At 39.7% G+C, this 14,257-nt stretch overlaps 1 protein-coding gene across 42 annotated transcripts in view; it reads left to right on the forward strand.

Annotated features, from left to right (window-relative positions):
* Positions 1-14,257, forward strand: part of ZMYM2 (zinc finger MYM-type containing 2) — a 175,985-nt gene that overhangs the window by 49,183 nt on the left and 112,545 nt on the right. For 40 of the 42 annotated variants that reach the window (XR_006286164.1, XM_043530345.1, XM_043530420.1 and 37 more), the window contains 2 exons: positions 5,497-5,662; positions 7,129-7,341. Coding sequence is in view for 41 of the 42 variants with exons in the window: in XM_043530345.1 (XP_043386280.1) it covers positions 5,497-5,662; positions 7,129-7,341 (379 nt within the window). In the remaining variant the exon portion in view is untranslated. Of the gene's footprint in view, positions 1-5,496; positions 5,663-7,128; positions 7,342-8,688; positions 10,153-14,257 lie in introns of those variants that run through there. The other 2 variants (XM_043530449.1, XM_043530443.1) reach the window with 1 other exon arrangement.

The following is a 14,257-nucleotide window of genomic DNA, read 5'->3' on the forward strand; positions in this document are numbered from 1 at the left end:
CCTTTCGTCAAAGTGAATTTTGCAGCAGACTGTGACAGTTATGCCAGAATGTTTCAGCCGTTTGCCACTAATGATGGAATTTCAAATCTGAAAGGAGAATTTACTGTTTACACGAACATGCCTAACCTGACAGTATAAAACTGCATGTGCCGGCTTTTTGGGACAGTAATCAAAACAAACTTCCCGACTTCAGCAGAGTGTCATGGCAAGCTTTGATTGTACCCTCTGGATCTTACTGATGCAAAGCGCTTATTTTTAAAGTTGGATTACCTCCAAGACAGCAAGAGGCTCAACATAAGTGAGAATACTTTGAAGAAAATTATGGGAGCATATGTAAACCGGGATTTCTGGAAAAACTATTCTCTTAGACAAAAAATACCTTTTGTACATGAAAAAAGCTTCAATTATACTGTAGTAAAATGTGTATATTATGCAAGTCGTTTTCCCCATATTTTTAAACATTTTTTTAACCCGATTTCATCCTAGTTTTACTGTTTGGAAAATAAACAAAAAATCTCCAAATTTTTTTTACAAATAAAAACTGAAAATGCAGAACACTAGACATAAATAATTAAAGGTCATAGTTCACCTTGAAATTTATTATTGATTCATTACTCAGAATGCCTAAAAGAACCACTGGGGAGCTTAAGAATTGTACACTAGTAACATTAGACTTGCAAAATAGTTATACTTAGGGTTGTCAAACGATTAAAAAAATTAATAACGATTAATTGCACTGTTAATAATAGAATACCATTTATTTAAATATTTTTGATGTTTTCTACGTTTTCAAGTATATTAATTTCAATTACAGCACAGAATACGAAGTGAGAAGTTCACACGGCACTTTTGTAGCTGGCATTGCAAGGTATTTACATGCTAGAAATGCTAAATATTCATATGCCCCTTCATGCTATGGCCACCATTCCAGAGGACATGCTTCCATGCTGATGATGCTTATTAAAAAAAATTACGTGCTGATTAAATTTGTGACTGAGCTCCTTGGGGGAGAACTGTATGTTTTCTGCTCTGTGTTTTACCCGCATTCTGCCATAAATTTCATGTTATAGCAGTCTCGGATGATGACCCAGCATGTTGTTCGTTTTAAGAAAACTTTCATTGCAGATTTGACAAAAGGCAAGGAAGGTACCAATGTGAGATTTCTAAAGATAGCTACAACACTCGACCCAAGGTTTAAGAATCTGAAGTGCCTTCCAAAATCTGGAAGGACAAGATGTGGAGCATATTTTCAGAAGTCTTAAAAGAGCAACACTCCGATGCAGAAACTACCAGAACCTGAACCACTAAAAAAGATCTGCTGGTGGCATCTGACTCTGATGATGAAAATGAATGTGCATCAGTCTGCACTGTTTTGGATCGTTATTGAGGAGAACCCATCATCAGCATGGATGCATGTCCTCTGGAATAGTGGTTGAAGCATGAAGGGACATATGAATCTTGAGCACGTCTGACATGTAAATATTTATTTTGCAACGCCAGCTACAACAGTGCCATAAGAAGGCCTATTCTCGCTTTCAGGTGACATTTGTAAACAAGAAGCGAGCAGCATTATCTCCTGCACATGTAAACAAACTTGTTTGTCTGAGCGATTGGCTGAACAAGAAGTAGGACTGAGTGGATTTTGTTGTATTTTTGAATGCAGTTATTTTTTGTGCATAATTCTACATTTGTAAGTTCAACTTTCACGATAAAGAGATTGCAGTACAGTACTTGTATTAGGTGAATTGAAAAATCTATTTTATTTTTACAGTGCAAATATTTATAATAAATATAAAGTGAGCACTGTACACTTTATCTGTGTTGAAATTGAAATCCATATATTTGAAAATATAGAAAATATAAAAAATAAATGGTATTCTATTATTTTAAGTGTGATTAATCGCACAATTAACTTTTTTAATTGCTTGACAACCATAGTAGAAAATAATATATCTCGCTATAAATGAGTCTTTTGCCTAAAGATAACTGACGGACTGAATATGCAATTAAATAATACAAATTTTAGCTGCTTCTTAAACTCTGAATTGTTCAGTTAGTTATACCATTTATAAATAAGATTTGAATCTAATCTTTCTCTTTCGATTAAGATGTTCAAAACTCATGGCTAATTCTTTTTCATCTCCCCATTCCTGCAACTAATTCTGTGGTGATTCTAAGAGGGTAGGATGATACAGGTTGCAAAAAAGAACAGCCACGTTAAAAACATTTCATTTTTAAATAGAGAAAAATTTTGAAGTGTCCAGTTCTTAGATTATTGATTAATTCATTATTTTGGACGGTCTGTCAAAGTCTTTTTGAATGCTAAAGGCTCAGATTTGTAGAGAAGTCCTATGAGGTCATCTTTGAACTTCTTTCTTTTGAGGATATCTTAGGCCAGGTCTACACTAAAAAGTTAAATAGACCCCTGAGTGATGTACCAAAGGTGACCTACCACCCCCAGTATAGACAGTGCTAGGTCGACAGAAGAATTCTTCTGTCTACCTAGCTACTATCTCTTGGGACAGTGGATTAACTACAGCATTGGGAGAATTCCTCCCATTGCTACAGTGAGTTGTCTACACTGAAGCGCTACAGCGGCACAGCTGCAGCATTGTAGCTGTGCTGATGTAGTGGTTTAAGTGTAGACATAGCCCTAGTCTTTTAAATTCTCCCCGTAGTCTTCAACTGCTGAGTAAATCTGTGTATGGAAGCCAGGGCCTGGACAAAGTTGCCCTTGTTTAACACTGCCTTAGCTTCAAGTCTAAACAAGAGTAGAAATCTATGCTACCTATATTTTTTAGTTAGCGATCCTGTATTTCCTGCACTCCCCTCCTCCACCGGCGGTCCCCCCTCAGTATCAGGTTTACTGGATAGGGAGGAATCTTGCTGCACTGTCTCAATGCCATAACTATGGGAAAGTTGGCCAGTTTCCCCCCCAGTTTTAAGATGGCAACACCATCTGTTCTGAGCACATGAAAAAAGTAGGAACTATGATGTTGCACAGTGAGTTTAGTGTGGTTTTTTTTTAATACAACATACTGTTAACTTAGGTTTTAATTTAGGTTTAGAATGGCTGTTTGTAAATTGAGTGATATCAACTGACTTCAAAAAGATGATGAAATTTAGAGAAGCTGGCAAAGATTTCCTAGAAGTGATGTAATTTTGGGTGTCCCCTATAAGACCCCTTAAGGATTTTTTTTTTAAAATCCAGCTGTTCAGTAGGTCTTAAGTTGGGCACTCAGAAATTTTAAGGCACTCAAAATTGTTAATCACTTTCTGAAAATTTTGGCTAATGTGTTCATTATTTTCCCCCTCAAACTTTTATTTAAAATTGCGAATTTTTTCCTTTTTTGATGCTCTTCTCTCTGATCATAGTCAGTGAAACTACTCGTGCTAAAAGTTAAGGACGTTTGTAAATGTTGGCCCAATTGGTGCTACACTTTGTAAGCTTGTCAGGGCAGGGGTGCTAGCATTCTGTTTCTGTGGAGTACACAAGCAAGTCATCTTGTAGTCCTCTTGCAAAAGGCCCAGCTTCATGCTGACATCCTTTCAGATAAGGGTAGATCTGAAGGTGTCTCACTGTACAGGCAGTCCATGCCTTTTCCAGAAGCAATCTTTAAAGAGCAGCCTACTGCATTCCCTTTCTCCAGAGGCTGTATGTCTTCAGTGCTTTCAGTTCCTCCCAGTTTATAAATTTAGAACTGAAAACGGGATAGACTTTTTTGGGACATGTCCGTCCCCAACATGGTATCACTTGACCTCCAGACCTGCCCAGTCAGTTCTTGCTTTATGCTGCTGAATGGTATTTCCATTGCATCAGTAATCATAAAAAACAAAAGCTGTGTACCTGTAAGGAAAAGGGAGATATTTTTCCTCTCTCATAACTTCCATGGGGGAGATGTGGGGGAGAGGAGGGAGAAAAGAACCCTCTGGTCCATATTTATGCACAGATGATATGGATGTACCACAGCCCCAGCTACAGAATCTGGCTCTTTAGTTTAAGCTGTAGAGACTCACGCTTTTACTTTTATGGGAATAAGGTTCTTGTGAAGTAACAGCAAAATTCACTAGCAAATATCATGTGTGTTCAAAGCCATTAAACTAATCCATTGTCAGTTGAGTTTGCTTATTATTCTGTGTCTATTGTTAACCACAACTTTCTGATGAATATCTATAATGTATGATCGATCTGATTTGGAGAGGGCTCTTCATTTTAGGAGCTAGAAGTATCTCTTAAAAACTCTGCTTCCATCTGAAAACCAAGTAATCTAACATGTTGAAATAATTGGATTCATAGACACCCTGCAGTTAAAACTGAGTGACTTTAAACCAAGCTTACTTTAAGAACATTTTAATGTAACTTTAGATGTTTGATTAAACCAAAAATTGGTAAATTGGTGAATAATATTATTACTGTGCCCTGCTATTTTTGCAGATGGGGCCAAACAATAAATGCAGAAGGAATAGCATGCAACAAGGCATACAACTGAGATTATTGCAAATGTTAAGGTGCATAGTGTAGCATGAGGCTGAAGACCAAGTGTATCTTGCACTTGTCACAGAACACGATAGTGCAATTGACTTTTAATGAGAGGTATGAAGGACTAGTTCAGAGTAATTTATTACTGTTCATTTGGTTAATCCAAAAATAGTCGACTGTCTCAGTTGAATATTTAATCAGTTACAGCTAGGTACTCCATATTCAGATTGGTGATTTGGAACTTCTTTAGCCAGCTTGATTACTTCTATAAATTGTGCCTATTTTTTATTTAAAATGATGCATTGTAATATCCAAACTTACCAGGCAAATTCAGAGTGGAGTTTTGGTCTTAACAAAAATTTCTGGCTATAGCTAAAAAGACAGCTCTTCAGTGTCTTATTTCAGAAGAAAAGAATCTCCAACAATAATAAAATAAAGTGCTGATATTAGTTGTAGCAGTGTTATGGGTTTTCGAGGGGCAGGAAATAGATGTTTATTGACTAAGTTTAAAAAAAAAACTTTTTTTTTTATTGGGAAGCAGCTTTTGTTTAAAAAATATCTGTGGTTTTATGTTTAAAATTTAATCTTTTGCATGTACTAAGTAAAACAAGCTAGATATGCTCAACCGGTAACTGCTCATTGGTAAAAGCTGTTTTACAAATACTGTATCTTCAATATTGGAAGTAATGTAGGGAAAAACATACAGCCTGGTATTCTTTTGGATATACAACAGAAATTGCTTTGTTTTAATGGTCGATTTGCAATGTGAATGTAAAGTTGCTCAGAACTATTTATATTTTAGCAAATAGTATTAAACTCAAGAGAAACAAATGCAACAGATAGAGTGATTGATGGATGTCAGTACAGTGGGACCATCTTGAAAATAGTTTTGAACCAAAAGCTATTTAGAATCCGAGAAATTAAAAGTGCATGGTGGGGGGAAAAAAGGATCAATTATATTGTTATGAAATACTATTTAAAAAAAAGTTTTATGCTCTAGTGCTTTTGTCTTTCAGAGATATAACAACAATGAAAGGCACCATTGTTGCTCAAGTTGATTCCAGTGAGTCTTTCCAGGAATTTTGCAGTACATCATGTTTGTCCTTCTATGAAGACAAGCATAATCCCTCAAAAGGAATCTTGAATAAGTCAAGATGCACTATCTGTGGTAAACTAACTGAGGTCTGGTTCAGTTTTTGGTCTCAACTCTTAAATTACTTCCTAATAGAACATTTATTATTAAGAAGTTGATTGGAAAGAGTGGTAAAATGTCTATTTTTAAAGTTGTTCAGGTTTTTTGTATTTCTACAGTAATTAGGCTTAATATATTTAGCAAGTTTATATCTCTTTCCATCTTCAATCATGTTTTATAATGGTTAGATAACATGAATTTTTGTAAATTGCTTTATTGCATATTTAAATTTAAGAAATCTATGAAGACAGTTGTGCATTATTGACATTTTTGTAGTCCGCTGACATTTTGGAGTTCACTTTCATTGCTGATTATTGCAGGCAAGGCTTTTCTTTAGACAGCTAGTCATTTAAAAATTTTATGTTGAATTGTTCACTATTGATCTCCATAAGAGCATAAAAATGGCCATACTGTGTCAGACCAATGGTCCATCTAGCCCAGTATCCTGTCTCCTGACCGTGCTCGCTGCCAGATGCTTCAGAGGGAATTAACAGAACAGAGCAGTTAGTGAGTGATCCACTTCCTGTTGTCTAGTCCCAGCATCTGGCAGTCAGAGGCTTAGGGACACCCAGAGCATGGAGTTGCATCCCTGACCATCTTGGCTAACAACCATTGACAGCCCTATCCTCCATGAACTTATCTAAATCTTTTTTGAGCCCATTTATACTTGTGGCCTTCACAACATCACAGGGCAATGAGTTCCACAGGTTGACTATGCATTGTGCTTTTGTTTGTTTTGTTTTATTAATTTCATTGGGTGGCCCCTGGTTTCTTGCATTCTTAAAAGGGAGGAAACTAGAAACAGTTACTGCTTCTCTCATATTTCATTTTTCAGTAACTATTTTGAGGGCCCTCAAAGTATAAATCCAATAGTAATTGATACTAATCAGTAGATTACATACAAATGTTGCCATCAAAACAATTCAGGATTTTCTCTATTCTAATTGCATATTTTGGTAAGTCCCCCTTGAGTAACGTAAAGATAGTTTGTATAGTAGAATATACTCTTATTTAAATTCTACTGAGCTGGGATTACTACGTTCTGGATGCAAATACTGGGCCAAGCTTACATAGCCATGTATATTCATCCTTTTAGCCCCAAGACAGCCTTGTAAATTAAAAGCCAAATATATTAAAAATCCTGCTCACTGCCAACAAAGTGTATAAAGTGCAGGTGGGGAAAATGTATGTAAATTAGCTCCCCGTTCTCTTGAGCAGCCTTGTGTGAATCCAACCCTGTGACCTTGGATTGGCTTCCAAGGCCTCAAGAACAGCTGGGGCTAGGTTTTTGCCCAGAGATTGCAAGGAGACAGAGTTTGCTTTGTTTGTTATAGTTATTTCAAATGCATATGTCACGATATTATCTAGGGTTCCAGTTGAACCAAGTATTGTTCTTTAAGTTGTGATTGTCAAGTGTAGTGCACTGATGAAGAATCTTGGGTTGTTTTTTTTTTAGATTCGCCATGAAGTTAGCTTTAAGAACATGACTCATAAGCTGTGTAGTGACCACTGCTTCAATAGATACAGAATGGCGAATGGTTTAATAATGAATTGCTGTGAACATTGTGGGGAGTACTTGCCCAGTAAAGGAGCTGGAAACAATATCCTTACGATTGACGGTCAGCAGAAAAGATTCTGCTGCCAAAACTGCGTTGGTGAATATAAACAGGTAACTTCTTCTATTTATAAAAAAATGAAATTTAGCCTATAAATTAAAAAACAAAACAAACATTAGTACTGCTAAGATGCATTCTGTTCTTGATTAACTAAGTTGCTTGAGACTGTTTGTATTCTATATTTAGACAAACCTCAAAGACTCAGCTGTTTAACCTATGTGAATTTGTATGTGCATTTGTGGGAGTGGAACTCTACTAATAAATTATTATTGTAAAAGGAGACATGTATCTTAACCAAAAATACTAGTGACTTAAAACAGTCTGAGGAAGAAAACTTCTATCTTTTTAGTGAAGGCTTTAATTCTTAATGTATTTATTTATGGTGAGCATGACAACTCCATACCTATTGTGCAACCCACTAGTGCTTGGTTAGATATAAAAGCTCATTTACTTGCACTTCTAGACATTTACGTAAAGTTAAAAATGTATATGGGCCATGCAGTCTGGACATGGCTGTTGATTCCCTTAATCACATTGTTTACCTGTACATTGGATATGCTTTGAGTTCCTTTCCAGTGTAATCCCAAGTCCAAAGCTAAGCTTTACCTATATTCCTTCATGAGTGAAGGTTTGAAGGATTTTGTGTCCTCCTTTGCTTAGCTTCTGTGTGCTCCTGAAATTATTATAGCATTTGAAACAAGTCTTGTTTTTTTTACATTCCAGTCTTCAGACAACATTTGCCCCCTGCGTTTGCTTTAGGAGGCAGTGGTGAGCCATCATTTAACACTAGTGGGAAGGTTGGAGTGCTGTTCAAACTATTTGTGACCTAGCAGGATAATTCAGAACCATTGTTATTTATTAATTTTTGGGCTGGTCCACTGTAGAAATTTAGTTTTTTCTATAGCGTGCATCTTTTATCTGAGCTGTCATGGTGTTGCAGTGTTATGCATCTAGGGACTGTGTTTTAGGACTTCTGAAATGAATGTTCCACTTGTAACATATGCCTATATTTTCTGTAGTTTTGGAGTAAACCTTTATATATGTGAGATGATGTGTTACTTTACCAAGGCTTCTTTGAGATGTTTGTGCACCCAGCTGTGTTGAGGATTCTTCTTCATTTCTTTCCACTTTTTGAAGCTGGTGAAATACAATCAGTCAGAGGGAGCCCAGTATTGAATTAACAAAGCTCCATTATATTTGATGAATAAAAAGCTCCATAATGTTTGATCTCTGTTTTATATTGCTATTCCATTTTTGAATGTCAAGTGCTGCTTGCCTTTACCCTTTTTGGACTGCTTCTTTGAGCTTGTACAGAACTCAGACAGTATTTCTGGGAATGTATACATGTATAAACAGCACAACTGAAAGCATAACATAAGCCTTATTGTTTTATCACACAGCAAAACCAAAAAAGGGCAAAATAGGTTTTCGAGATACTAAAAATGTAGGCATAGACAGAAGCCATGGAAAGACTTGGAGAAACGTTGAATAAGCACTCATGAAGGAACAAAAAGACCACAAGATTAACTTTGAACTTGGGACTGTCCCACACAACCTAAAACGTGCATTGATGAAATGCCATGTGAGCATGGAATTATGAGTGGTGGAACGACAATTCTGTATCTATTATACATTCATTGCAAAGTGTACTTTGTCATTTGTCTGTTTAGATATTTTTGTACTGTTGTGTTCAGGCATTAAATCCCCATATGCTAATGAGAGGATGAGGTGGCATGGCATTTGACAGGATGTTGTGCTCTATTGTGTGCTGGGGGATTGCAACTTTACCATTAGTAGTGGATATTATGCAATAGCATGCTGATCTGGAAGTGAATCTCTCTCTCCTTGACCTGGATAGTTTTGCTGCATCCATTGCCATCGGCAGACTTTGTATCAGCAAAATCTCTTATGTTGTGAAAGGATTATTATGTATCTGATGATGGGGGGGTGAATGGCTTATGGAATGGTAATGAGCTGTGAAAAGATTAATCTCTAGTGCCAGTTTGCATCCACCCAGGTTGTTGTGACCAAATGTAATTCATAGTAGGTTTTCAAATATTATAGACAGTGAATGGTGGATTTAAAATTCTTGTTTAAATGAGGTACATTCCAAAAGAGTATAATTGTTCTGATGGTGTATGGTGTGGGTGGCAAAATGTCTCAGGCCATAATTAATTTTATAATGACAAATCTGACTAGCAATGTGCATTTACGTTTTAACTTGAATTTGAAATCATTTGAGGAAATTTTGGAAAATGATTATTAACTTTTGTTAAGTGGGTGCTTCTTGTGAGAAGTATAAATGTATAGTCTTGTTCAGTAATGGGTTTTTGTGTGGAATGTGTCTATCAATTTAATCTTTTAAAGGAATTTTGACCATGAAAGCTCAATCATTGCTAGCAACAGGTAATTATAGATAAAATATATTTACTTTCACACAATAGTACTAGACCTCTTTCTGGGGATTTTTCTCTGTCATTTTATTTTCAAGGGGAGTGCACCATAGGAAAGGAAGGACAGACTTCTAAAATAATATAGAAATAATCCTCCTTTTGTCAAAACAGTAATACAGGGGTTGATGGGGAAGCATTTGGCTACATTAGTATTTTGTTGAGCAGGTTATCATCCTGTGTGGTATGACTAAAATTTTTAGTGACTATATTCCACTTATGTGCAAGAATTGTATAATAAGTGGGGGTCTGTCTTTTTGCTATGAGTTGTATAAAACTACTATATCATGTACTGTAATTGTCATATACCAACTGGTCTTTTATAAATATGTAGTACTCGTAAACTAGAATTGACACAATATTTGTACCTACCTACTTAATCCTTATGTGTGAAATAAATATTACTTAAAAATGTTTGGAACTAGTTTTCATAATGTATGTACAGTTTTTCTTAGGATTGAAGTGAAATTATGTGCAGACCAAAATGTTATGCCTTTTGGCAGGGAGATTGGTGGTAGAGAACCAGGACAAATGGGTCATGATTTGGTGTGGCTGATCCTTCATTTTACGTTGTGGTGGTGGGAGAGACAGGGAAAGAGAAGGCAATGCTGTTTTTGAGTTAGAGGGACATTGGATAAAAAGACAGAAGCTCTTGTCTCATTTTCAAAAAATATGAATGCACTTAGGAGGTGAAGTCCCATTGACATAAGCTCCTAAATGGACATGGGACTCTAAGGCCTAGGTACTCTTAAATGTCCTTCATAACTAAGGACATAACTGGTCCCTCTTTAATATGGCACTAGTGAAACTGTACTGTATATACCTGGATGCATCAGCGCTTGAAAGAGATCTATTAAACTAAAGGATAACTGGGGAAAAGTTACAAATGAATAGACAATGGACAGATGAGGAACAATTTAAAAAAAAAAAAAAAAAAAAAAACTAGAATAGGTATAGCTTGACCAAACTATTTAGGTATGATTATTTAAAGTGTGTTGACACCCACGAGGGAGGCCAGTTATTTATGGTGGCACAAGTGGGTATAATCAAGACATGGAATGATACTAAGTAAAGGACAACTTAGGTTAAATGTCAGGAAAACTTTCTTGAAACGTATGTTAAACATGGGAGACACTTCCAATCGAAGTAGACCCTGCACCCTTTCCTGTCGTCTTTGTTGTTGAAGTTCATACTCTCCAGTACTGGGAGAGGTAGGAAGCAACTCAGAGAATGACCCTAGAAAAGTAAATGAATTACCAGAAGAAAATAAGATATTGTTTGAGTACATGTAGCCATGTATTCTACTTAGGTGTGTGGGCTCCCAGGGCAGTGGAACCAGAGAAATTTGCCTACCAATGGCGGGGGGTGCTTGCGCCTTGTGGCTATAGCTCCTCTCCTGGCTACATGAAATGGTGCTGCCCTGACCGCCCCTGAGTTTCTTCTTATTGCCTGTGGTGGGGTTTAAACAGTGTCCCCCCCAACAGCCATCTCCACAGTTGGTGCTTGCTCTGTATTGGTGAGGCCTACATCAGGGAGTGTTGTGTGATCTGCAGATTGTTTAAGAAATGGACTCAAGTGGCTTGGGACCTTTGCCTGAAGAAGCGCCTGCTTGAACAGGCCATGCAGCCTGCATTGGTATCAAGGTCCTCATTGAGTCGGAGATTGCCCTTGAACTTTAGGAGCGCTGCTGTTTCACATTCTGGAGCAGGCTCCTCTCTGAAGAAATGGAGAAGCCATTCCCTGTCAACTGTGCTGAGGAAAAGATTGCATAAGACCAACTGAGGTTGCTCTAGGTCTCAGGGTGACTCTTCTACCTCCCCCAGTAAAAGTGTGGAGAGGTGCAGAGTTGGTGCTGGCATGTGTGGTGGTGTGGGTATCTTAACCCTTCCCCGGTACTGAATAGGGAGGGTAGAAACCCTGTATCGTTGACTCTGGGTGTCTGTTGAGTCCAGTACTGATGAGGGAGATGCAAGCACTGACTGTTTCCACGTTGGCGACATACCGGGCAGCTATAGACCACCTCTGCTTTTTGGTCCTGACCTCTCCTTTGGTCCAGGACTTTGCCAGGTTGTGCCAACTATAGCCCCTTTGATTGAATGAGCCGGTGAATCTTTGGGTCTGTCGGCACTGCAACCCAATGTTTCCCTTCCACAGGTTGTGTAAGCAGGGCTTGTACTGGGATTGGCATGGAGGGCCTTCATACTAGGAACCTCCTTTGCGCTGCTGCAGTCACAACCACAAATGCTTCCATGGTGGCTTTCACTGCCTTCGACATTGGTACTGTCAGATGCTCTGGTACCGCTGTTGACTTTGGGACTGACACTGTTTCCAGCACTGATGATGGTAATCGATGGTACCATCTCCATCGACAGCCCTGCTTCCTGCGTTGTTCTGGGTGACGGATGAGTCAGACTGCCTCCTCGCTCTCTCTGGTCTGACTCCGCCCTTATCTCTGCAATCCTGAGGCCCCTCTGCGTCTGAGTCAGGGTTGTTATCCTCCCACTCTCCATTGCCCAGCCAGCATTGAGGGCTGCTGATGGACCATTATGGGTACCAGGATTAGCATGCATCTCATGCTTGGGATGGAGATCCCTGGCCCGGTGCCTACTGGACTGGCCACCAATGCCATAATCATGTCAGTGGCCTCTTTGGAATCTGTGGGATGCTCCTCAGTCGTGGGTGTCCTGCTTTGTGTCTTGCTCAAAGTGAGATTGCTGGCTAGGTCTGCGGTGGTGACCGTCAATCCGCTGCAGGCCCAGGCGCCAGCTGTACTTCTCCCTGCAGAGCCTCCAGAATTGTCCTGTCCAGGTTTGTCAGCGGTGGAACAGGATCTGGCTTTGGCTCAGTTAAGAGCCTCACCTTTGTCTGTGGACCGTGCTGTGCTGCCTGGCTCATCCTTCCCTTCGGTACCGGAGGACTTTAAGCCATACCAAGACCTTTTGCGATGTGAAGCTGCTTCCCTCAATATGCAGGTAAAGTTCTTTCAAGAGAATATCCACAAATTGGTGGACATCTAACAGCCGTCTGCCCCGGGAGAGTTACCCTTCCTATCAGTGACACACTCCTTGAATCAGCTATGGCCCTCTGGAGCATGCCAGGTTTGGTACAACCTGCAGCTAAGTGCATGGAAAAGCACTAGTTTGTTTCTGTGCAGGGATTTGCGGGGTTTTACTCGCATCCAGCCCCAAATTCCTTAGATGTAACTGCAGTGAATGACAGAGCTCATCAGGGCAGGTTTAATTCCACCCCTGAGGATAGGAACTCTAAGCGATAGGACCAGATGGGCAGGAAGATGTATACCTCCTCTTTACAGATGTGAATTACTAACCAGCAAGCCTCGCTATCCAGCTATGATTTTTTTAAACTGGACAGCTATGTCAAAGCTTGCAGACCAGCTTCCTGAGACCTCACCAGAGGAATTTTGGGCATTTGTCACTGAGGGCTGCTTGGTGGCTAAGACGTCCTTGCAGTCCGCACTAGACGTTGCGGACACCTCAGCTAGGGTGATGACCTCCACGGTCACCATAAGGAGAGGCTGCCTGGCTGCAGAATCTGGGTATTTACCCTGATGTCCAGGAAGCCATTGAGAATTTGCCCTTCAATGGTCAAAAGCGGTTCTCGGACAAAATTTACAAGACACTGCACTCCTTCCAGGACTCCAGGGCTACACTGCACTCCTTGGGGGTGTACATGCAGGCAGTATAGAGGTGCCACTATGGCATTCAACAGCAGCAGTATCGTCCACAGTGCGCATTTGGGCAGCCTTTCCCTCCCCTGAGGCAATGGGACTACCCCAGAAAGAGGGTGATAGGTCCCACAGGAGAAAATAGTCGGGCTTGGGATTCATCCAGTTCACACAACCTCCCCCAATGCCTTCCAAGCGCCTGTCTTGACTCCTTGGTTCAGAGCACTGTTCCACTCGTTGCTTCTCCCTCCTCATCTCCCCTCTTTGGGGACAGGGTGGCATCTTTCACAATGCTTGGGGCTCAGCCACCCGTACAGCTGGGTCCTAAGCACTGTCAGATCAGGTTATGCCATTCAGTTCCTCTCCCCATGTCCTCCCCACCCTTCCTCCCTGTCCCTCTTCAGGGAACCCTCTTGCGAGATATTGCTCCTCGAGCAGGTCTGTTTTCTGATGGCTTTGGGAGTGGTGGAGGAAGTTCTGCCAGAACATAGGGGTCATATCTTCTACTCCTGGTATTTTCTAGTACTCAAATTCTTAGGAGGGGTAAGACCTGCCCTCAACCTTTGCAGTCTCAACAAATATATCCTAGATTCATAGAATATCAGGGTTGGAAGGGACCTCAGGAGGTCATTTAGTCCAACCCCCTGCTCAAAGCAGGACCAATCCCCAATTTTTGCCCCAGATCCCTAAATGGCCCCCTCAAGGATTTTAGCAGGCCAATGCTCAAACCACTGAGCTATCCCTCCCCCAACCATCAGGTACATGAGGTTCCAAATGGTCCCTCTATTGACTCCCCTCCCTAAATTGTCTCACAATGACTGGACCTTCAGGACA

The sequence above is a fragment of the Chelonia mydas genome, chromosome 1 (assembly GCF_015237465.2).
Source record: "Chelonia mydas isolate rCheMyd1 chromosome 1, rCheMyd1.pri.v2, whole genome shotgun sequence".
NCBI classification, from domain to species: domain Eukaryota; kingdom Metazoa; phylum Chordata; order Testudines; family Cheloniidae; genus Chelonia; species Chelonia mydas.